Here is a 24734-nt window from a genome sequence, read left to right as displayed (position 1 = left end):
AGTTATCAGCACACACATGTGCAGAAAGTTACCAGGTTTTTTTTTTCCTCTGAACACCTTTAACTTATTTTTATTAATAACTTTATTTTAGTTTTTTATTCAATCTCATTGTTTTTGATTCTTGACAAAACACATTCCGATCGCATTTTAAAATAAAACTTTATTTTGAATTCGAGATTTCAAATATGTTTAAAAACGTTGAAATAAAAGGAAAACCGGCTCAGCAACAGCTTCCAAATAGAAGAGGTAAAATATTGGAACATAATAAAAAACAAAACATAACCGTATAAGTTTTTAATCGGGAAATTGGAATCATGAAGTAAGCATTATTAGTTTTGTGAATAAAATGGACTATAAGACAATGAGCACCACTACGACTAATGCTCCAAACGCAGTCGGCCAAGTTGCTCCGTTCATCACAGAAAGAATGTCATTCTCATCCATTTCCTTATTTGAAGTGTACAAGCGAACTGGATTCAACTGACTCGTCGTCTGTAATCATGTTTGGTTAAAAGTAAAATTTTAGAGTTCCAAGAGAAGAAGAAGTTACGATGATTTATGAGATGACTAGTTTGAGAAAGAAAGAACCAAAAAAGTGGAGTTATACAAGTACACTTCTGAACGACCAAATTCCTTTTTTTTTGGAAAAAAATTGTTGGATTAAAATTTCAAAAAGAGTGCACACTTTTCGTACCTGCTTCACTCCGGGAACAGCTGCTTTTGGCCGTGGATCTTCAGTTCCTCGGACCAAATGGTGAAAGTTACACAGATGGCTATCGCAAATGCAATGCTTGGCGAGAATCTCCGAACTGTTTCCTTGTGTTTCAACAGTACATCCAGTTTGGACTTTCTGAAAAATGTAACACACATTGAGTTTATCCGGTAAAGTATCCCTACATCGTCTCCATTCACTTTCACACATCCTGCTTGTAATTCAAACCGAGGTCTTGCAGCACCAACAAATTCGTCATGATCTTCATAGTTGTGTTTGAAATCAGCGCTTTCTAATACAATTTCGGACGTTGTGAGAGAAATAAAGCAATAGTGACCTTCACATGTTGATGATCTAAAATTATACAAATTATATTTGATGCATCACAATGAGTTTTACTTCTTGAAAACTTCTTGTCCAAATGGTTTGTATGCTTTGTGCATCAATGCATAACAGTAGTGCAAGTTTTCATCCTTTCTCTCGATCACGTGTTTCTTCTGAAAAACGCACCAGATGAGTCCTTCCCTATACAAAAAAGATTCGAACCTGATAATTGAAGGTTTTATTGAACTCATTGCAGAGGCCAGATGGGTGTGTGCACACGCAACCATTCATCACGTTGGACGCACTGGATTCATATCTAAAAAGGTTTTTTGAGGAGAGGGATAGGAATTAATCTGAATAAAAACCGACCTAGTACACAAATAATCTCCTTCATAATCCATATAATCATCCACGCGAAGAAATGATGGTAGTCTCGGATATCCTAATCCACATCCCTAAAACCAAAGCAATTTTTGATTTCGTATAAATTTTCAGCGATAGTTTAAACCTGCTCTTTCCCATCAAAATCTACAACGCAGTAGTTTCCTCGACACTTTGTTGAACATCCCGAATCGCAATCTTCACCATGACGGGAAGTGCAATGACAGCATTCGATGGACGGAAGACGCGACGGAATGTAGCTGCCCAACTGCAAATTCAATTAGTTTGGTCCCTTCTCTGTCGAAAAGTTCCAAAGACTCTGAATGTTCTATAATTAACTTGGAAAAAAGGCGAAAGGAAATTGACGTTTCGGATTTTTTTTTAGAAATAAATAGAAACTTCTACAAACGCATAAAATAGAATTCAATTTGAAAACGGGACGAACCAAAGTTTGGAATAGTTGATCAACTTTATATTAATATTTCTATCAAACTATTTCCCTTTCCTAATAACTTATATACCTTCTGTCTAGTGTTACATTGGTCTTGATCACAAAAGCAGTGTATCGTGTCCATATTGCTAGCATATTGACAGCCTCTCTGTCCGGCTGGGAAATCCGATATGCAACCTTTCTACAATATCTTGTGTTCATGAATATAAAAAAGAGCTCTCGAGTGTTCATACCTGAACAATGGCTGTTGATTCATCAGCAAACAGTTCCACTTTCGCAAAACATGCATTCGCGGAACATTGCTCGTTAGGTAGAGACTTACAGTCACAGTTTACCGGATCCACCTGAATGCCAGAATCTATGCATGCATAGCAGTTGAACAACATTAAAGAATTGATTACTAAGTCAATATTTCAAACAAATTGGAGTTTAAGGAAAAACGTACCTTTCCATTAACGGTTTTGCAGTAAGTTAAGCAGGAATGACATTTTATTGAAAAGACTGACGGAATTGTAGCAAATGCAAAGAAATATACGAGAATCATCTATCTAAAAAGGAGAAACGATGTAATTGTCAAGAAAGAAAGGAAGAGGTCAGTGTTAAATAATTCACGAGATTCGAAGGACCCTTTCTTAAATATTAATTGAGAATGGAGAAATTCATAAAAAATTCTGAAGATCTCGAAGTAACTAGGGCACGAGGCAATGCAATAAATGTGTTAGTTCGTTAGAGTGAGTGAAGTTGCAAAAAAAGTGAGAGAACAAATTAAATCGAGGACAAGAAAAAACGAGTGAAAGCAAAATGACAGAACTGCTCTTTTTTTGGAGAAACGAAGGCATGACAGATGAAAGCTTAAAATGTGAGAGACAAATCTAGCGATCAATGACACAAAGTAAGGAAACAAAAACTAACGTGAACGAAAAAAGAAGAAATGAGAACTATTCATGTGGAAATTAAGAGAAATCAATTGGCTTAACGGGCAACCGAATCACCGTTTCTTTAACCGTCACCTGACTATACCCGATCATTTCACATTGGATTGGCAATTTATGCAAAAACAAGATGATAGGAGAAGTGTAGCATTACGTAAGGTCTCTCAAACACTTTGAAATTATGAAAATCACAGTTTTAAGGTCAATATCGCGCAGCTATACTCTAGTACTTCTGCTTATACTACTATTCTAAAAATTGGAGTACGGCACTACCTCACACCAAAAAGTACGAGAAGCGAGATGGTGGAAATTGATATAACCCCTTCATATAGAAAAAAGAATGAAGACGAGGAGGACGTTGAGGTTATCGGCTTTCCATCTTTCAGAAAGCTTTTTGAGTGACCTCTGCTTGCTCGTATAAACACTATGTAGATAATAAATAAAGTTAAAAGCATGGATACTTTCATGACTCTTTCTTGGGGAATAACCAAAAATAAAAAGACTTCTCCATCACTGGGAAGGCATTTTCATTTTTACTTGTGGGTACTAGTGGTAAAAAGAGAGTTAGAAAGGGGGGGGGCTCGTTTAAAATTGAAACACTGAAGACGTAGAGAACATAAACATGAAAGATTACGACAACGAAAACGATGAAGAAAAGAGTCAAATGGGGTAACACGCGTACGTCTCATTTCCTCATGTCCGCCCGACTTCGGCTGGGGTCTGTCTCCGAACTGACATTGCATTTTTTGAAAAATCTCAATTTCTCAAAAACGAGGTCACGTCACAGGAAAACCCTTTATGGGTCATTTTCTCTCGGGAAAACTCATCGAATGAACAAAAAAAATTGTTACTTTAGGGGGGGGCAACAGAAGTACATTCCATGTGAGATGAAACGGGCGGAAAACGAGCAAGACGATCCTCCATTGTTGTCCAAGACACTTGCTCTGTGAGCTGCGACCTTTGCGGCATGAAATCCGAGAGGGGGATTAAAATGGAAAGGTGAAAATAGTAGTGGTTACATGCATTTGGTTTTCAAATTGAATAAAAAAGAAAATATATAAAAATGTCATTCTCAGATCTTGATTGGAAAATAAGCTGCCTTGCCGCTGTACTACACTTGTAGTGCTTAGGAACTTGTCACAAAAATCATTTCTATAACTAAAAAAGGATTGTTGTGAAGCAATTGTCAAAATATAATCTATCATACATACTTCAAATCCCCCAGATGTTACAAATACACAATAATGATGTCGCATATCTGATATTTTCATATTTTTGGCATTGGGAGGTCCCTTCTCAAAAAAGCAAAAAGAACATGTGGTAGACAGATATACTTTTTCTTGTCCTAGAGCGGATAAGTTGCGCGTCCAAGGGTCGCCGCAAGGGGTGGAGCATGAGATTCGCTTTATTGCATAGTGAGACATCTATCTTTGGTGCATCCTCTATCTCCCAAATCCCTACAAATAAGAAGACGAAAAAGGGGGTCCGGGAGTTTATGTCAATCTCTGGCAGAGCAAAGTCAAGAAAATGGATAAAGAGATTCTTGACGTCGATGGTGTTTTTCAAAAGATGATGACAAGTGAAACTCGCTTCTTGAGTTTTTCATCTCAATTATATGCGTGTTTCTAAGGAAACGAGAAAATAAGAGGTTTCACAATTCTCAATGGAAACCTCTCAAAAAGTACACTTTTGGTGAACTTCACGAGAGTGCCAAGAACATGATTTATTCATAAAGAAATGTAGGAAAAAGTTCTATCTTCGGATTTCAGTCAATCTTCATTGGTTTGAATGTATTCGAAAAAAATTGAAATTCACTTCCCAAAACATCACTCTAAATAAAAACTTCTTTCTGTCTTTGGCTGACATTGCGAAATATCCAAAATAGTTTCCCTCTTCGGATCGAAGTACTCTACTTCATTGACAAAGTTGAACACGTTTTCCGCTGATTTCTAAATTTATAGATACATTTTCATTTTTCCGTTAATAACCTACTTTGCAAAATTTCATCTCGTTCATCATCTCCATCTTGATTCTTGCAAAGTAGGTGTAGAAAATTGGAAATGTTATGAAAATAGCTACAACAGAAACAATAGCCAGAGTTGCTGAAAACGCTGTCAATCGTATTTTCAAAGAAATGGGAAAGTGAGTACCTGCAATCACCAAAACAGTCTGATATGCAAACTTTCTGGAATACAACGACATCTTTTCAAAAGGAATGGCAATGTTTATCAGAAAATACAGTATAGATACAACATTCACAAATCGAATAAACGCTATTTTACAGTGGTTTCTTTCAATTATAATTTCTCTGCTAAACACGTTCGTAGTTTTTCTTTGTACTTCATTCGTTCCTTTTCACTTTTTAGCTTTCCATCAAATGGCAACGCATCCATTGACAGTTTCGCCGCAATGGCATGTTGAACACGTTTGGCAAACTGTTCTTCGTTTTCTGAGAATGAGAATGTTAACGATCAGAATGAAAATAACTAATTGGGTCAACTGATTTACCTGTTGTTTTTTTGTACATAGCTGGTAAATAATAGACATCAAGGATTGTACACCAAGAAGTCATTGTTCGGATCAGGTATGGTATGTAGGTATTCTCTGACCAGAAAGCGTCTCCAAATCTGAATTTTCACAGAATGTAATTGTCAGTCAAGGAAATGAAGTATTAATATTACTAACCTTGAGTTCTGTTTCACTGCAATGGGGTATATGGCTGTTTGCCCATCAAAAATGGCTTTTCTGAACTGCAGAACAGTTTTGTTGTTCGAACAGTATCCCTCAGGGAACAGAAGCACAGGATACGAATTTTCATTTTTACTTTTCGTATATTCAACAATTGCTTGCTTCAATGCGTTCCTATTTTTATCGCATGCCCGATCAACCAGTAGAAGTGGTGTCAACTTTCCGCCGTACTTGTAGAGATATTTTACAAAACCACCATGTGACTGTCCTGTGATAGTATACCCTACTCCATCATATTCACACCCCGAATAGATAGTCATGACATCGTTGGCGCTCAGATGGTTTGCGACTGCCACTCCTAAAATGGAAGAAAGCGATCATAAAAGTGTCAAATTGCCACGCTCACCTGGGAATCGCGGACGATTTCGTTTATCATGAAAACTGACAATGAGGCCGGTTGACAAGTTGAATAGCTTGGCAAAGGTAATACCGCAATATCGAACTGAAAAAGGTGACACTAGATGAAACCAAACTATAAAAAAAGAGTTAAAAGAAATATTAACTGGAAATGCTGTACACCATTAAACTGTTTATTGGCTTAGTTCAAGGGTCGCTTATTCATTTTTTTCATAGGATTAAATACTTACAGTATTTCATTTTTGCGTTCACAATGACGCATATTCCTGACGAGGCAATCAGGAACACCAGTGCGAAAGCCATAAAGCATGATCTCAGAGGGAATAAAAATCCCCATCGAAACGCGAATCCAAAAATGTAAAAGGGCAAGTTCAATCTCTCCTTTGGAAAGTGTAATAGAGATGCTTCTTCCTCCGCAATTTCGAATGGTCGTGTCAAGTCGTCCTGCAAAATATCGTCTGATGATTTCAAATCTTGCCCGTTTAGAAATTCAAACTTGAACTCTTATCATGGCTTTTTAATGATAACTCGCAAGTGTCTGTTACGTTTGAAACATACCTGCAAAAGCGACTGGATTCCCAAACAAATCAATTCCGATGAAGCTTCAAACGTTCCAGTGTATTGACCTGTAATGGGTAAATCATGTTTAGACCCAGCGTTCCGATAGTTCTCACTTTTCTGAATATGATCCACTGTCAAAAATGTTTTATGTTCCGCTCGTTTGCAATCTTCTTCCTTCTTCTTCCAGCCCACCAAACTTCCCAAAACATCTTCCAAAACTCGCACAAGAATCATCGGGATACATCCTGAAAATAAAAATAAAACTGGATATCACACCACTATCTGAGAAATGGTGAGATCATTTTGTGTCTCAATTCTCAATCCGTTGTGTACTTTGTTCTATCTTCTTTTTTTCGGCGCAAATTTTTTGTGTGAAAACTTTTAACCAGCTGATGTGAGACTGGGAAATAGAAAAAGAGAGATATCAAAATAACTTCCGTAGTAAACTCATGACAGAAAAAAACGACTTACCCCAACTTTTTTTCAGTAATACTAACAATATACTCGTAATGAAAATAAACGTGGCTATGAATTGTAGAGACAGCATTGTTACACAATGAATAAATGAATGAATGAGAGATGTATGAGTAACCTCTACCTAGAAATGATGGGTGGGAGCTAGAAAATGGGGGCGGGGTCACAGGAAACATGTCACCTGTTAATCGCATGATAATCAAAGCCTTTGCTGTTATCTCTTGCTAGTGTACTTTGAAATGGGGAAATTGAAAATTGTTCGGATAGATAAAAGTAAAGTGGTTGTTTTATCAACTACTGTTGATTGCCATTTTCTCAATCAAGTGCATTATCAAAAAAGTAAGACATGATATTGACAAGAAGCAGAAAAAATATTGGTTGCGGGGAACGTGATCGCTGAAAACTCGTTCTTAATCTCAATTCTGGAAAAGTTAAGTCACTCAAATGAATACGACACTCCTAACAACAAAAAAACAAAGTCAGTGGGAAAACATGTGAAGGTCATGTTATCTGGGTCAAGAACTTTCCAGAAAACAACAGGGATTTTTTTTTATTTGCCAACTAGTTTTTATTTGGTCAACATTTTAGGATACAGTACTTAAAATGCAAACAGAAAATAATTCAAATTTGCTGTCATCATACTATGTAGTTTTTGAGGTTCAATAAGTTTTAGCACGGAATATAAGCATTTCTCAACGAATCGCTATTTTGGTAGTTGCAAAGTTATTTTCCGAAATGAAGAACAGGAGGAATTCTGACTGTTTCAATGAAATTCAGAGTGAAAAATGCCTAAATACACTTTTCAGTTACAAAAATAAACAACCAGCTGCAGTGCCAGTTGAAAAACGTAAGGTTTTGGTCCCAATGAAGTGTATCTCCACAAAACCAAAAAATCACTAATAAACATTCAAACGGTGAGGTGACATGCCCAACACAGACATTAAGTTGATGTGTTCAAGAACGGTGTCCACTCTTCAAAAATAAACGTTTCTTTATTTTTCCACAATCAATAAATCTTGAAGACAGTTTAGTTGCATTAATTTAATTCGCATATGTAGTAGACAATGAAATCAAATAACAAAACGTTGTGAAAACTGAATGAGGAAGGAAAGATATGAGAACAAATAAACCAATAATCACATCATTGTTAAACCAAAGGAATGCGAGTGCTACATGATTTTCTCTCGCTATAATGATTTTTAGTACCTTATCATGGCTCTTCTTTGACAAATAATTTTTATCATTTTCCGGCCGTCTCCTTTACTAACAACATTTGCTGGCCTAGTTTCGAATGCCAAAACATTCTTTTCTTCTATCGATTTTTTTTAATTTCTTAATTCTGCTCAAAGTCGTCACATCGTCTATACCAACTCTACCTCATTCTTTATTGGCAAACACAAACGCCTCTGATGTGGCCCAAACCATCCAACAATGCATTATCATTCGTATTAGAGACGGTATCCCAATAAAATTAAACGTAAGATTTAATTTTCTGAGCTTTCTATTCATTTTTTAATATTCAGAAGACTGAGAACGGAGAAAACTATTTGAATATGAGAGAAAATGAGCAGCTGCAACTGCTGTTTCACAAATCATGTGACCGAAGTGAGTTTTCGAAATTTCGGTATTGTTTCATCATGAATTCATTTCAAGATATCAAATGCGTCTTATACAAAAATGGTCGACCATCAACAAGTCTTACCACAGATTCAAGAGATATACGAACCTTGATTCAGGCACGCGGATTAACCAAGTCTTATAATTTGTTTGATTTCAGACAAACCACGACTTTTTGAGTTGCGTACGATCGTCGAACGAAGTCTTCAGTTTCCGTATTTTTGTTCAAAGTACTCAGTTCATTAAATATTCTTTTCAAGGGAATTGTTATTTCAGATGGCAACAAATTTTTCAAGAAAGCAAGTTTTGTAAATTACAACAGCACCGTGTTTCAGTTACAATGCATTGGAGGGTTTTATACAAATAGTGTGAAATTGAAAGCCAACGAACGTCTGGTTGATCTTCCTTATGATCCTTTGTAAGACCTTCACTGCGAAGTATCTTGAATTACTATAAAAGTTCAGACACGGTTTTTTTCTCAACAAAAACGAATATTCCGACAAGCAGTTCTACCAGTGTGAGTTCCAGGACGAGAGAGTTAGCTTTGATTATCCTGATTTAACAACGGTTAATGGAAGGTTCAGAATGGATGTGGTGAGCTACTCAAATAAATGTGTCATGCATATAAAACATAAATACAGCAATTGTACTCAACGACAATGTCAATAAACTGCATCATCGAAAACCCATCAGAACTCGAAAACGTGACGGTGATTCTGGGATGCAACAATCAATCAAACTGCCGAAAAGTGAGAGTTTCATTTGTGACATAATCTAATTTACTGTTTTCCTTCAGTTGGTGTTTCGTGAAATTTCGGAAACAAAGGCGATATTTGGCACATTCGTCAATGTGGACCGATCCTCAAACCCGCATGACTATTATTGTGTGTTTCTGAAAAATGAAGAAATCGAAGCTATGGCTTTTTATCAAAAAGAAAATCTACCGGTATATATTTTTTTCTGATTTCAAGTATTTCTACATTTTTTCAGGTGACCGAATGCGTGCTGGGATTATTAGGGTTTGGAATGACTGGAGTGATTCTTGTATGGATTATTAACAGAATCGGCCAACTAAATAACAATAAAAACCGTTCACCTACTTCAAAATATAAACACAATAAGTCAAAATATAGCAATACGGATTTCTTGTTGTCAGAAGTAAGCTAGTTTTTCTGTTTTCAATATTCAAATTGAACTTTTTCAGAAAAAATTACTGATAGGTGGAAACTCGTCAAAAATTTATATCGCCAAACATATTCCGTCCGAGAAAAACATAGTTATCAAATGTAATTTTCTGCATACGGATTTATGTTAAAGCTATTGAGATTCCAGATTCCAAAAATAAGATGCAGTGTCGAAAAGAATTTGAAATTTTGAAAAATCTGTGTCATGCAAATGTAGTGAAACCTTATGGATACACAAAATTGAACACGAAAAAGTAAGTTTTCACTAAAGCAAAACATCAAAATATCTTCCTTTAGTCCCAATAAATATATATATAATTGAAAAAATATGTATTTGCAGCGGATTCTTCAAAAAACCTGTTGAGCATTTGTTACTTCCATATTATCAGAATACTTGTCTTGAGCAGTATATCAAACAATTCTATCCAGTGTCACGGGCCGGTGATACATTTCATAGTAATGTAAGCCTGCATTATTTTAACTTAAATAGAGAAAAAATGCTTTCCAGGACGAATCAAAAAAGGAACTGACTCTGTTTGACATGGTTTCTATTGGATGGCAAGTAGCAAGAGCTTTGAAGTATTTGCGAGAGCAAAATGTAAGCATTGTCTTTGGAGAATACAAAGACTATCAATTGTTTTGAATCATTGTACTTTTATAGATCACTCATCGAGATGTTGCAATGAGAAATGTGCTCATAACGGACCATTTGTTATGCAAACTCACTGATTTTGAAAGAGCGGAAAAGGGAGAAACAAGGAAAGTCAGTGTTGCCACAAAGCTATATAGGTTTTTCACAATACAAACTGGTGACGTTCCAAAGATGTACCCCATTGAATGTGATGGAGGAGCTTATTACTATTCGGTTAGTTGAACTATAGCTGTAAAATGTTTGAATGTTTTCATTACAGTCAGAAGTGTATTGCTTTGGACTTCTTTTGTTGGAAATGTTTCAGTTCACAAAACCTATGGAACCACAGAAAAAATGGCCTCCACATCAACCGCAGAACTGTCCAAACGTGATGTAAGTTTTCAATAGAACTAATCGCATTGTAACATTTGTTTTTTGAGTTATGAAATCATTGCGGATTGTCTGAAGGTGGAAAGAAGACGTCGTATTAGCATCAAGGAATGTGAAGCGAAACTGGAAATGATTGCAAAATTTATGAATGAAAATGTAACTCCGATGCTTTGTTTATTTTTTATCCCTGAATTTACAGAAATTACAAGATATCAAAACAGAACTGATAAAAGAAGGAATCCCACCAACAGGCGATCCTCTTGCACCTGTCAAAGAAGCGGATAAATCAGATTACATACCGGCTGAGAATCTTTTTCTGTCGATCTGAACTACGTGTTTCGCTTTTGAAAACTTATTTGAACTTGTTTGTGAAGATTCAATATCTGTCCAAGTTTACTTTATTTCAAATACTTTAAAACGCATTCTAATAATTTCATCGCTTGTTTATCAGCCAAATTCTTGTTCATAAACTCAGGGAATACTGCTGTCATTTTGATACTGGATCGACCTTCAGGAGATAATCCTTTGTGGTTGGCGGGTGGATGGGCGAACTGAAAATCATAAAATTCAGTATTAGCTATATTGTAGTGTTTATATTACATGGTAGATCATATATTTCTCTCCCGAGTTTCCAATGTAATCACAACTGAACCGATTTGCACTTTTTAGTTGTCTTATCCAGTTGACATCGGTTTTGTATTCTTCTGAAATAAACCTTTGATAATTGTATACATATTATTTATTCACCGGAAATGTACGTGATTTCGGTCTGCACATCATCGAATTGAATTCTGTATGCGTACATCTCTAGGAAAAATTCCGAAGGTTTGAGAAATTTGGATAACTTGTCTTCTTGGTCTCTTGTACCTGAACTTTCAATGTACAATTATACTTGTTAATTCTGTCGTACCTATGTCTAATGATTCTACGGTTTTAACAGTATTTGGTTTCACTGTTTTTTCTAAGCACTGATTAAACAAAGGAAGTGTTGATATCCGAGCATTCACAATACTTATTGAGCATAGCTCTTGTATCAAAGAGTTGATCTGCTTCTTTCCATATGACAGCAGGATGTCCATTTTCTGAGTCATGCTCTAAAATACAGTTGATATCTGGCTCATTTTAATAGTTTCAATCTCACCTGCTCATTCATAGTGATTCTTGTGAAAACTGAGGAGTTCATTGACATTGCAGAAAGGGCACTTCTCCAGGAGCTTATCGAAAACCTAGACTCAGACCTTGGTTTAGGAGTTACAGAGTCTCGATTGATGTGAAGAACTTCTGATTCTATTTGATTCCATATTGACTGAAACTCTTATGTTATAATTTATTAAACCTCTGACGCTGTTTATTGACTTCCATTTTCATATTTTCTGTTTGGTCTTTCTTTTTTTTATACATTTTGTGAGAAACACTCCTCTTCCGGTCATTTTCTGATACCCTTTTAGAAAATTTCTTTTCGATCCAATGACATCATTTTATGTTATCATTAGTGACCTCTCCTCTTTTCTCTTTGTAATCAGTCGTCAACTTACCTTGAAAAATGATGAAGCTCTCATCGGATTTCTCATGAAGGCAGCACAATAAGTGTCAGGAAGTGGTTTTCTATTAAGAAGTAAGATATGTATGTCATTGATTGTTTTGCGGACTTCTTTTAAATCTCTGAAACTTTGAATTACAAGTTGTGCTGTTTCAAGTTAAATATCCTTACTTATTAAGATCTTGACTGATTCTCAACTGGTCCAATTGTTTTGAAAACAAATACAAATATCTTATTAACGTGTTCTCTGATGATTCTACTAGACAGACTAATGTCATATTTTTGAAAACGGTCGCACTGATAACATTGACATAATACGGTATAAGACCAGTCGTCGAGCGAAGCCAAAACTATAACAGAGAACAAATTATGATGGACAACAGCAGTCAAACTATACAAACCTGCTCGATTCGATTGGTTGCATCACATTTCGGCGTATTAGACACTATATTCAGTAGATCGTTTGTGTTAAGTCCCTTCAAAACATTATCCGTACCTTCGACAGAGTTGTAAGTAGCAATGATGTCATCATGGCATAATAACAAACATCTGAAAAACCAACTGACTGGTTTAGAAGAAGGGAACCTAAAAAGTTACCTATTGTTACCCACAAACACATTCAACTGAGAAGATATTTTCTGGAACGTATCCTTGAGCTTTGCGATTTTTTCAGAATAGAATATTTTCCGTCTGATGTCGATGTAAGCTGAAAAAAGTATGTTTATGCATACAGAGCAATTCGCAATTCTCACATCTTGGGCTGAATACCAATTTTCTTGTGAGTGCTGCGGCGAGATGTTCTTTTGGTTTCTTCACAGTTGTGAGATCTGTGTGACAGAATGCAATCAATGGTCCAAATAACGTTGCTATCGTATGTTCTATAGTCTGCGACACTTCTAGTCTTTTACGATCACTGAAAACAAGAAAAAATAGACTCTGAAGTTGTAAAAGTTTTATGATAACTCACTCTTTGGCAAACACCAACACAAGATAGTTGTGATAAAATTTCGAAATCGATATTGTTCCATACGGTGACGACATTTGGTCAATAGGATCTTTTGTTTTTTCACTAGTGGAACGATACAAAAGGATAAGAGGGAGAAGAATATGTGAAATTTCAGATGAATCAAAGACGACGTTAGTGAGTGATTTCTTGAAAGACATTGAGGATGACTCGGGATCTGTAGAATTTCAAATTCCAATGACACAGAAAACTCACAATCACTAACCTTCTGTGCATGTGGAGCTCCCAACTCCACTAGACGCTGAATCCACTTCAGATTTCCTACTAGTGATCTCAGAATGAATCAGGTTTTGAAAATTTAACTGAAAAAGACAGTTATAACAAATATTGAAACTGGTAACAACAAACCTTGAAATCGTCATTTCCGTCAAGAAAAACAATAGAGTTCTGTTCGTTAACAACAACATAGCCGAACATTTTCAACAAATAAAAATCTGAAAGAAAAGGAAAATGTAGTTATGAAGTAAACGGTTGGAAAAAGGGTGAAGAGTCGCGACAAGCTTATCAAACTCGAATTCAATCAACCTCACAATTTGTGTTAAGAGTACAGTCTTTCTATCACTAACTCCGGGTTATTATGGTTATATAGTTCAATTTCACATGATGGTGATGACAGTTGGCAAGTATAATCTCATGATGCTAATCTATTGATTTATTGCAAATCCTCCAATCATTTTTTGTTTGTTTTTGATGAGAACGAAAAATTATAACACTTTAAATAAAATAGAGATTTTTCTCTTTTAAATTTAAATTTTTCGTTTTTTTCACACCGAGAAATACGGGTATTGTTACTTTCTAATACCTCCGTCACTCATCGAGCGATGCCCTCTTCTTATCATTTGACCTCTTTATTCCAGATCAATCAATAACTTTATTCTCAATGCACACCATTTGAGATCAGAAGAACACAAAATACAATGATAAGATAGTAATGGTAGAGAAAAAGAAAAAGTGAACTTTTAATGTCAAAAAATTAGAATGATTAGAAATGACAAACATACACAAGAAGAGAAAAACAGTGGTAATGAATTAAAAAAAAGAGGGAAGGAAGATTATGACTTATCAATCGGTTAACTACTTTTTCAGCCCAAAAACCGAAGATACATGTTTAACCAGAAGGGAAACAAAATGAAGAAAACGTAATAAAGATATGTGTTGGGAAGATATGAAATGCTCACAAAAGACGATGAGATGTGTAGTTTGAATGGCCGTTGTCATCATTGTCTTTGTCTCAAACTCATTATAGATAACAAAACACATGACATGTATTTTCTACTTTCTGACTTCTGCATGCTTCACATACGCCTGATTGACTGTGTGCACTTGGAATTACTTCCGGCACTTTCCATTCATTACACTTTTTTCAAAAGTCATTTTTTCTCTCCCAGCACTTATCGACATTATGTTTAACAACTTTGTACATTACAATTGACGCTGATACTTCAACATTATCAGGAGGAAAGTGAAAAAAAAGAAAGCGAATGCTGCGTCAATGAGGAGTCGGAATCAAAACCAAGTAGGCATTTTTCTCCCATTCAAAACTATTTTGTTGGTGACTTTTTCACTTTGAACAGGTGCTCTAACACCATCGATTGATAAGAAATGCAGAACACGATACAAGAGTAATAATGGCAAAGGTCGCTCGTGACGTTGTGATCTGGAAAACGAAAGATAAGATAGTTTTCGGAAGGCTAAGTGGATTACATGTACTTATGAATTCTCTACAGAAGTGATGTTGGTAAGAGCATTTAATTCGGGTGAGTGCTTCATCTGCTTCATAGATGGCTTCCTCTTATGTTTTTCTCGTGCCATCAGAAGGAATGAAGTGACCACTGACATAACAATTGCTGCTATTCCCAACCAGATTGAAATGAAAAATGCACTTCTTGCATCTTCACCCGTAGTTCCTTTACTAGCAAATCCTGATATCCAAACTCCAGAAATGATTGATATTCCGTTGATTAGATTGGTGAATCCAAGAGCATATGCAAGCTGGGATGGTCCGACAATAGCAACAAGGAAGGGAGCCAAGCATGCTTGGTAGAGCCCTTCAAACTTATTTTAAAAGGTTACAAAAAAGAATATGGGATTATACCGATTCCAATACCAGCAAACGCATTTTGTATTCTGAACTGCCAGAATTTGTAGCAGAATGCAGCTGACGATAATGACAACTGAGCAATGACGTAACTGATGATCATTATTATACCATTGTGCACCTGAAAAATTCTATACTGTTGATAAAGAACCTCATTATTGGAAAAAGTAGAAAACCTTGCGGACTACGCCCAGAAGTAATTGACAAAACCTATTTTCAACTTCATCAAATAAGACGACTCACCCTGTTCAAACTCATGACAAATGTTAGCACAAACTTTCCGACTATACTCGCCAGTCCTTGAAATCCATAGATGCCTTCCTTACTGAAACATATTCAATTTATGAAATAAGAGAAATAAAAACACTTGCTTTTCAATATTTTCTGATTCCATGAGAATCAAAATGTTGGCCAAATAAATAAAAGTTACAGAAGATGCGAAAAAGCAGGCTATCAGATGAAGATCGAACTCCACTTTTTTACAAACCTAAAGTAAGGTTGTTCTTTTCAAAGTGTTTGTTCAAACTTACTTTTACTGCTGAACTGAAAGAAAAGCTACTCGTCTGCTCTGAAGGTTGTTTCGATATAAACAATCCCATAATTGCAGAGATGACATAAAACAATGACAAAAACCACCAGGCAGGACCCCAACTATCGTACTGAAAATTTAGAAATAGGAATGTTTTCTACAAATAAAATGTTCACCTTGACCATGATCCATTTTAAAGTGCTAGGTAATATAAAAATACCAAGACCAGGACCGATAGAGATTGCTGCCATTACTGTATTTCTCTTTTTCTTGAAATATTCACATTGGATTGAAATGATAGAATTTCTCATCAAGCCACAGCCAATTCCTAAAAATAGTTATGAGTATTCAAGTTTAATGTCATGAAAACTCACCGATTCCAAACGTAGCCAGCATAAGTAGATAAATAGATTTACAAAATGGTCCAACCACAAAACTTCCTCCTGTTAACACGGCACCTACTATGATACTGATTCTGGCACCTGTCCGTTGATAGAATATCGAGCAGAACGGTCCTGAAATAATATCAATAGAAACATGCGGAGGTAGTGAAAAAAACTTGCCAAGAATAAGACTGGATGCCATGGGAACAACTAGAACCGCTGTGTCTGCTTCATCTTTTGTACAGTTATAGGTTTTGATGACAGGCTCCACGAATCCGTTCATAACCTGAGAAATGTATGATTTATGAATTGAGACGTTAAATTTGAATAGATTGTCAATCTCTCTTTGTTTATATGTTTAGCACTTAAGACTATTTCAGATATTCAGTCCGTATTATTTTATTGTTTATTTTCTTCCTAACTTGATCTTTAATTTAGTCGAGCATTGAACTCATTCGCAAAAAATCAATCAGACAAAGTACATTTATCATAGTTTAAAGGTGACCAAATTGCTTTGTCGTTAAAAAATAGTACATGTGTTTGAGAGTTTCGAGTTTTCATGTTTCGACATGATTACGTGACAAATTGAATGTTTTTATTAACTTAAGTTTAAAAATTTACCTGCCTAACACCTGTTTCTGCAAAAAGAATATAGAATCCAAATATCGCCACCCAAATATTCCTCCATTCTGACGGCTTCGGTGTATCATCAATAAAAACTGCTTTCCGTGGACCCGGTGGCCGAGCTCTGCGAACATTCGACCGGACGGCTCTTTCGATCGCCATTTCTTTTTGGAAATGCGACACAAAGTCAGATGAGACGGACTGAGTGCGTACCAGTTGCCGGTGTGGGAGACAAGAAAAAACTGCAGCAAATAGAGAAAAGAGAAACGCAAATGAGTTTCAACAGCGCTCTGTTTCTTATCACCGCTTTTCCTTCTTTGCATATTCACCTTTATGACTTTTTTTTGGCGTTACCCTTGCCTTCGCTTCCATCAAAAAGTTTGACTGTGATCAATCTCTCAACTAAACTGTGAGATCGCACACCTATGAGTGTCGTCGCCTCCTAAAAGTTTAATTGCTTTGCTCAGTGCTCATTCACTGCTTTTTTCCTTAACACCCTAAAACCCAACACTATCAACCACTCCTTATCAGCGTCCATCTAGAAAAAAAAAGATGATTCCATGGAATTATCAAAGCCTTTTTTGCTGAAACAGAAGAAATCGTGAGAATTGTTTGCCATTTGTAAAAGGTAATCTTGGAAATGATACGAATGCTAGAAAGGCCACTGTACAATTTTGATTCTCAGCTTTTGAACTTTAATTTTGAACCTTTATCAACTTAATTATGATCGTAAAATGTGTACTTCGTGTTGTAGTTTATGATGAACCAAAAACTTCTGTTCTTCTCTGCGTACGCATTTCGTGATTGTCATCACCTAAATGTTTCTTTTTTTTTCTACTATGAACTTGTTATTTCCTCCAACCATGTCTTGTACATTAATCATCTTGATAACGTAAAAGCCTTCTTATCCTAACATCACGTTGTCACCTTTCACTTTGCTTACCACTAGACACTACGTGACGTTTATAAAACACAACTTTCTTGTAAAAATGTATTATATTTATTGAGAAAAAAAAGAAATGGAGAGAGAAAAGTCATGAAATATGCCAACAGATGAGAATTTGGTTTGGGAAGGAAGGTTTGGGATTGGGATCATGTGTCAATATATTATAAATTACCGTAAATTAAATTAGAAAACTTGAGCAAAGTGAGAACAACTGAATTACAAGATAAAAAACAAGAAAACATGACAATATATAATCAAGCACAAGGGATATCTAGGTAAGTTTGATGAATAACAGGATTTTGAACTTTTCAGAAACATTAAGGTTGATTCTAATGTAACAGCTAACAGATTTCTATGATGATGAGACGGAGCTTCTCGGCGACAGTTTGTGCTGCATCAATTACATCTAGCGGGTTGAGAAGAGGACTGTTGCATTTTGCGTTAAGGAGCTGAAATCAAATATTTTTGTAGCGGGTTTTACCTTAGTTACACGGGTAAAGTTTTACTTAGCACCCGTTACACCTTTTCTCAAAGTTTTTCAATTCACGTGACTTTTATTTCATTTTTCTTTCTCTCGCTTACCACAACAGCATCCTTCAGCAAATCGATTGTTTCATATCTCACGTATGGCGTCAGAATAGAGATGAGGCTGTGAATGGCGCACGAAATCTGAGAGATTACTCAATTCGTGTTTGTCGTTGATTGTATTTCTTACCTCAAGAGCCCCGTGACTGGCGTTCATATCCAAATTGCCGTTGTGTCCGTGTTGAAGAAGAATTTTGATGTGACGGGTAATTTTTTCGCTTTGAAGAATTACTTTATTTTTGACTTCTGTGAAAAAAGGAAAATAAACCCCATTGAAAAGTAAGGATTATTCTTAATCTTACCTTCTTTGTTGAATGCATTGGGGTTTTGAGAGGAGCGCGAGAGAGAAGAAGAGCTTTCCATCATTGAGTCTTGTCGTCTTTCCACTTTTTTCTCCATTTTATGGTCGTTCGAGTTTCTTCGATCGCTTGAATTTGATCTCCAGCGTGCGCCGCCTCCGTCGATTCGATCTTCACTGTCTCTGAAATTCCAGAATTAATAAAAGTGATCGAGATGGGAGAAGTGAGTTATCAAAATTGCTCAAAGAGATCTTATGCGGTAAGTTTCTTCTTCGTTTTATGATAAATGCGTTTGGTGGTTAGGCAATCTTTCCTACAATAATTTATAACGAATCTAATGTCGAAAATTAACGTTTTTGAAAAGCTGGTTCAGAAATTATTATCGAAATAAAAAAGTTCCGACATTTTTTACCGACGCGTGTTTGCGGCCTTAGTGCTAAATTTAATAATTTTCCACTAAGTCCGCAAACACGCGTCGGTAAAAAATGTCGGAACTTTTTTATTTTGATAATATCTACATCCATTTATTTTCGGAACAATTTGTTCTCAAATGAATGGAAGATTAATACTTCTGCCTATTATAATGCTTCATCTTATTTCGCAGTTGAACACGAAGATAACCAGATGTTCTGAGTAGTTCTATTGGCGCTTCGCTTCCCAAATGCAATTAATAGAAATTTCGAGATGAAGAACATGTGTTTGTTGGAAATAGTGCAGGCCAGCTGTGACGATCGATAACATTTCGCGTTCTCAAATCACCTTCTTGAAAAACTTTGCTGGATTCCTGACGGCGGGAGAACTCGTTCGGGTGTTTCAACAATTGCAAGTGGTGAAGGCATTCGTCTAGTCATGTTCGTTCTCTTGATATTGTACAAGTCGTCACGATAGGAAATCAATTCCGAGTTGAAGTTGATGTGTTGAGCCTGGAGGCTGTGGACCAATCTGAATTAATGAGATATTTGCTTGTTTCGTTACTTATAAAATTGGAAACCAAGTTTTGAGCAGACTCATACTTACTTAGTCAGTTCCTCGTTTTGCCTGGTTACAGTAACAACTATTTTCTCCGCATTCTGGAGTCTTTCCTTCATCTCCAACAGTTCATCCCACACTCTGCTATTCAGATCGTCTACTGTGTTCGATTGAGAATTCGGCAAGATTCCAGAAATCGGCGAACAGGAGATTCCAGCAATTTCATCGTAGTCGGGGGTTTCTACTTTTCTAAAAACCAATATTACTTAGCAAAACAAATGGTTTCAACAAACTTCATGATTCTGATTGGTGTCTCGTTGGATTTTCTGAGAAACTTTGGTTGTTCTCCTACTGGTAGTGGGTTTTCACCAGTGATTCTACGTTTTTGGTCTTTAATGAGGTCGATGAGAAGAATTGTGAACTGAATTGGTGTGAATTTGGCAAGTTTCTGTCTTCTTTGATTACGAGCGGCTGACATTTGTGTCGTTGACTGCAAAATTGAAAATTAAAACAATAAGTTTTCGATAGTTAGGGTCTATCTTACTGGCAAGAATAAGTTAGTTGGTCCTTTAGCAATTTTGGCCCATTTTGTCAAATTCCAGTTGACTTCATTCTCTCTGCGGACTGTTTCATCAAATGCATCTTCACAGAGGTCAAAGAACTGTCCTTTTGGCAGAACAGAGATAGCTGCTCTGGAGTCTTTGGTCTTGGTAAGGAACTGCTTTTCGGTGACTTCTGGAATAAAGAAATCTTGGTTGTTCTTATGATCCGCTTTTCTGTTGCACATGAAGAAGGAGAAGCGGTCAAAGACATAAAAGAAGAAAGTGTAGATGCGTTGAGATAGTTGGCCCTGTAACACCACAACAGTTGATCAGATTTGATGTGAAGAGAAACTCACGTAGCCAGCGTCTCTTGCAGCAATGTATGGAAGCTGTCCGTCTTTATTTTGAGCCATTATATCGGCTCCATAGAGGTAGAGAAGCTCGACTTGATTGAAATTTCCTTCTCTAGCTGCAACATGAAGAGCGGTGTCACCGTTTTCTGGGTCTGGGTAGTTGACATCAGCCCCAAGAGCGATGAGTCTGCAAGTAGAGAACGTTTTAGAAATGTTGAAATGACAAACTGGCCGTTGAAGTTTAAATATTTCCTACAGACTGTTGCAATGCTTCTCGGAGAGCTTTGGGAGTTACTGAGAGTTTTTGATATATTGGTATAACTCACCTCAATGTGACATGTGCATAGTCACTTCTGACACAAGCGATGAGTTGCCTGTTCAAACTGTTCTCCAAATCTTCATCTTTTCCTCTTTTTGGTTGAAACGTCATCTTCTCATACTTCTCCTTCACAAACTGCTCCTTGATATGTGATGGATCTCTGGAAAAACAATATCTGAAGAATATCTCAATAGGTTCTACGTACTGTGGCAATGGCTTTTGAAACTTGGTTGATCCTTCATAGAGGGCACTTTCCCATATCATGTTGGTATTCGATCTGCAAACTATTCCATGCTTTTCCATCTTGTTTTTCGTATAACTCACGTGTTGAGAGCGTGAACGAGTCGAATGTGTTCCTCATCCCAAGCACTCTTGCGCAGATGACGGAGATAGCTCACCGAAGGGCCTGTGAGTGTACTATTTATTGATTGTCGAGAGAGGTCACGTGTGCGCAGGCAAGCATACACATGTCTTTTTTGCAACTTTAGGCTCACAAGCAAAAGGAAACTATTAATAAAATAAAAAACTCACCAAGGTAGCTGTGAAAACAGAAACATTCCGAACAAATGACAGTTCCTTTCTTAACAGATGCCCATTCGACTTCTTTCTTGCCACAATCGTCACATTCCTTTTGCTCTAATGATGTGATTACTGAAACAAACATATTTTAAGAATAAAAACGAAAAAAAAAACGAAATAACTTACAATCGAGAGTATCTGCCGTGTACATTCCCTATCCGCCACCTACTATCGTACCTACAAAAAAGAGAAATGAATAAAAAGATATGATAAAAGCGTATAAAAATTACAACGAAAGATACGACTAAAGACTACTTAGTGATTGTATCATTTTGCCGTCAAAACTTGAGAACAAGGCCGTTTCGGATCTCATCAACAGCGCGCATTCCAAGTGTTCGTAGTAATATGCTGCGCAATGCGTCAACGTTTTTACTGGCGCATTTCTTGCGAACACTGGCCCCCAATTGGTGCACGTCATTTAACACGAAAATTACCATATATTAACATTTTTCCTGTTTTTTAGCAAATTTTTGATTTCAGGTAATAAAACATGGATAAAATAATTGGATTGTTATCGAAAGATGATTGGATATACACAGGACTGCTCTTTTTCTCATTCGGATCGTCCTTGTATGTTCGGAAAATTGGAAATAATATACTGACATCGGGCGTCCTCGGATTCGCTATGGCTCTTGTGATTATTGGTAAGACCAGTTTGCAAAAACTCTTTTTAATGACTCTTTTAGGTCCAAAAGTCGCATACTCACTCGGAATTTGCGTGATTGCCGTTTTGATCCAACAATTTGCCAACAAAAAGTGAGTTCTAAAAACTCGAAATGAAAAAATCAATAGATATGCTTATTCCAGAAGCACACCATTCTACGTCTTCTTGACTACCTTCATTTATCTGATGCTCGTCCGATTCGCACATTACTTCTTGCCAGTGAACGAAGTTGCCAGTCATACAAACGTCATTCAACTGATTATCACTCTACGCGTAAGTATTAGGCTAATGAATCCACCGGAACCATGAAAACTATGATATGAATGTCGTAGGAAGGTAATGACACTGCAGAAACGCTAAAAATAGTTCTCCTCTCTGACTTAAAAAAAAATCACTTTAGAAATTGGAATGAAACCAGTTGAATCTAGTCTGTGAATGATTCCACCAACAGTAACTGAAGTCCGAATTTCTTAAGGGCAGAAAATTCTGATAACTTATACAAATTCAAGTTCAATTAGAACACTATTTAATTTGAAAAAAGGTTTTCTAAAAAAAGCGATGGATTTTATACTTCCGTCAAATCTAATTCACACCTTTTTCAGATCATCGGTATCACGTTCGAAGAAAATGACGCTTGGCTCCACAAGGACGATGAGAATCCCACAAAACGATATCTGACTCGGATGCCGACAATTCTTGAGAAATTCGCATATTTCTACCATTTCTGCGGTCTTTTCACAGGTAATACCATGGTGCTGACTGTAACCAAGTGCTGACTAGGAAATTGTGCTGCTTGTAACATGGTGCAGTCTAAAACATGGTATTGTCACTGACATGGTGCAGTATATAACATGTTATTATCTGTGACACCTTTTACACAATACTGCTTGTATCATATTTTGACTGTTGCTTCTGATGCTCCAGCCGGGATAGTTCACCAACTAGTCGCTTTAAAGATTATCACACAAATTTTTATTTCCAGGTCCATACTACACGTTCCAAATGCTGATCGATTCTCAACGCGGAGTTTTGAAAGAGTGGGATCCAACATCTGAAGTGAAATCTCGATTCCAACGTCTCCTATGGTCCGTACCAGTATTTGTTATCACCAATCATTATTTTCCACTTGATGTAAGTTTTATTCCAACGTCTCCGACTTTTCATATCCATTTCTTTTTTAGACCCTCCGTTCCGATGCTATCTGGGAAGTGTCATTCTTCACTCGTCTCGTTTACGCCGCTCTCATTTTCGTTGTGTTCAAAACAAGAGTGTACAGGTTGGAAGCCAAAATAACAATAACCAGCTTGACCTTGATGTTTATTTCAGCGCATGGGCGATAGCTGAGTCAATTTGTGTTATCCTTGGAATCGGAATTTATCCAGCTGCTTCCAACCCAAAAATTATCGTTGGACCAACTGACCTAAAGACGTTTGAAGCCCTTGAAGAAAAGAAATCAATTGAAATGAGCAGTGATGCTATTGTGAATTTGGACATTCCAAAGGTAGAATTCTCGGATGGCTTCAGAGATGGTATGAAGGCGTGGAATCGATCGGTCCAGACATGGTTGGCGCTTTATGTCCATTCACGTGTCAAAGTGATGAGAGTGGAGACAACAATGTTGGTTTCTGCAATCTGGCACGGCACATACGCTGGATATTTTATGTTAGTTTGGACTCAGCGAAGATGAGAAAACGAGAAAATCATTTCAGGTCTTTTGGAGTTGTTGCTATGTGCGCTATTCTTGAAGACGTAATTTTCAAATTAGTTCCCACAAATCCAGAGACAGGATTGAGACCACAATGGTTCCGAATTTTGTAAGTTTTTTGAATTGTCCTTTGACTTGAAGCGTATACTCGCTGACCCATAGCGAGCACTACGAAAGTCGAGTTTGCAGTTGCTCAATACTCAAAAGTCTTCAATTCTTACATAAATGTTCAATATATTTTAGATACACCCATACCATCCGTTGCCGTGGATTCGAAATGCTTGCTACCGGTTTCCTCTTGAAAAATGCCTCCGATGTTCATCACTTCTGGTCCTCAATTTACTACTGGTTGCCTCTTCTTTGCGTTCCATTCTACATTTACAGTGTGAAAACCGCCACTCCAAAACCTAAAAGATCTCAAAAATTGGAATAGGAATTGATTGTCATGCTGCTAACCATTTTCTTATTGCTCAATTCGTTTATTTTCTTCATTGTTGTCCGCACAAAAATCATGCTTGTATTTCTGTCTAGTCAAATGACCGCTCGCTCAATATTTGTTGTTTAAACTGTCCATTCCCGTGAAATGAATACGGTCTCGTTCTTTTTCTAGTGTACAAGGAACACAAATTTCAACAAGCCTTACGTTGTTGTTCATTTCCTTCGAAGGAAGTTCTTCACACGTGCTTATCCATTCAGGTGTTCGTTTCATTTGCTAAATAAACAGAAATAAATGGAATGTGGGAACGATATATACTTGTGAGTGAAAACTGTCACTACCGCTTTGATCCCCTATCAAAAATCACGATACGGTCA

At 36.7% G+C, this 24734-nt stretch overlaps 7 protein-coding genes across 7 annotated transcripts; 2 read left to right on the top strand and 5 right to left on the bottom strand.

Annotated features, from left to right (window-relative positions):
• Positions 1-351: 351 nt before the first annotated feature.
• GCK72_023604 (uncharacterized protein) lies at positions 352-2254 on the bottom strand (the record flags this gene model as incomplete). The annotated part of the gene is made up of 9 exons (XM_003109479.2): positions 352-492; positions 695-850; positions 898-1066; positions 1112-1209; positions 1259-1352; positions 1406-1491; positions 1545-1685; positions 1939-2049; positions 2102-2254. The coding sequence occupies 9 exons, from the start codon at positions 2252-2254 to the stop codon at positions 352-354; spliced, it is 1149 nt and encodes a 382-aa protein (XP_003109527.2).
• A 2843-nt stretch (positions 2255-5097) lies between these two features.
• GCK72_023603 (uncharacterized protein) lies at positions 5098-6700 on the bottom strand (the record flags this gene model as incomplete). The annotated part of the gene is made up of 7 exons (XM_053735465.1): positions 5098-5249; positions 5309-5427; positions 5486-5846; positions 5895-5990; positions 6136-6349; positions 6464-6531; positions 6580-6700. 7 exons carry the CDS (start codon positions 6698-6700, stop codon positions 5098-5100), a joined length of 1131 nt encoding a protein of 376 aa, XP_053579031.1.
• Positions 6701-8231: 1531 nt separating this feature from the next.
• GCK72_023602 (uncharacterized protein) lies at positions 8232-11090 on the top strand (the record flags this gene model as incomplete). The annotated part of the gene is made up of 15 exons (XM_053735464.1): positions 8232-8417; positions 8464-8545; positions 8834-8975; positions 9022-9151; positions 9199-9306; positions 9354-9503; positions 9548-9715; positions 9762-9843; positions 9890-9995; positions 10082-10202; positions 10250-10339; positions 10403-10606; positions 10653-10765; positions 10813-10918; positions 10962-11090. 15 exons carry the CDS (start codon positions 8232-8234, stop codon positions 11088-11090), a joined length of 1917 nt encoding a protein of 638 aa, XP_053579030.1.
• A 70-nt stretch (positions 11091-11160) lies between these two features.
• On the bottom strand, positions 11161-13743 carry GCK72_023601 (uncharacterized protein; the record flags this gene model as incomplete). The annotated part of the gene is made up of 13 exons (XM_003109533.2): positions 11161-11313; positions 11363-11466; positions 11510-11629; positions 11673-11856; positions 11904-12068; positions 12298-12424; positions 12474-12652; positions 12704-12851; positions 12900-13008; positions 13055-13215; positions 13270-13483; positions 13532-13628; positions 13675-13743. The coding sequence occupies 13 exons, from the start codon at positions 13741-13743 to the stop codon at positions 11161-11163; spliced, it is 1830 nt and encodes a 609-aa protein (XP_003109581.2).
• A 1293-nt stretch (positions 13744-15036) lies between these two features.
• Positions 15037-17122, bottom strand: GCK72_023600 (uncharacterized protein; the record flags this gene model as incomplete). Its single annotated transcript, XM_053735463.1, has 9 exons — positions 15037-15374; positions 15422-15545; positions 15668-15745; positions 15792-15911; positions 15955-16083; positions 16130-16281; positions 16328-16468; positions 16517-16622; positions 16958-17122. 9 exons carry the CDS (start codon positions 17120-17122, stop codon positions 15037-15039), a joined length of 1353 nt encoding a protein of 450 aa, XP_053579029.1.
• A 1125-nt stretch (positions 17123-18247) lies between these two features.
• Positions 18248-21703, bottom strand: GCK72_023599 (uncharacterized protein; the record flags this gene model as incomplete). Its single annotated transcript, XM_003109685.2, has 14 exons — positions 18248-18355; positions 18489-18575; positions 18622-18737; positions 18794-18972; positions 19550-19732; positions 19808-20008; positions 20053-20249; positions 20304-20609; positions 20658-20841; positions 20981-21133; positions 21179-21250; positions 21298-21379; positions 21505-21624; positions 21679-21703. 14 exons carry the CDS (start codon positions 21701-21703, stop codon positions 18248-18250), a joined length of 2013 nt encoding a protein of 670 aa, XP_003109733.2.
• A 339-nt stretch (positions 21704-22042) lies between these two features.
• Positions 22043-24354, top strand: GCK72_023598 (uncharacterized protein; the record flags this gene model as incomplete). Its single annotated transcript, XM_003109511.2, has 9 exons — positions 22043-22196; positions 22239-22308; positions 22360-22489; positions 22819-22957; positions 23199-23347; positions 23398-23492; positions 23543-23878; positions 23926-24030; positions 24165-24354. The coding sequence occupies 9 exons, from the start codon at positions 22043-22045 to the stop codon at positions 24352-24354; spliced, it is 1368 nt and encodes a 455-aa protein (XP_003109559.2).
• Between the last annotated feature and the right edge of the window lie 380 nt (positions 24355-24734).

The sequence above is a fragment of the Caenorhabditis remanei genome, chromosome X (genome assembly GCF_010183535.1).
Source record: "Caenorhabditis remanei strain PX506 chromosome X, whole genome shotgun sequence".
In the NCBI taxonomy this organism is placed as follows: domain Eukaryota; kingdom Metazoa; phylum Nematoda; class Chromadorea; order Rhabditida; family Rhabditidae; genus Caenorhabditis; species Caenorhabditis remanei.
Note: the sequence above shows the minus strand (reverse complement) of the source record. Positions and strands in the feature narration are given on the sequence as shown.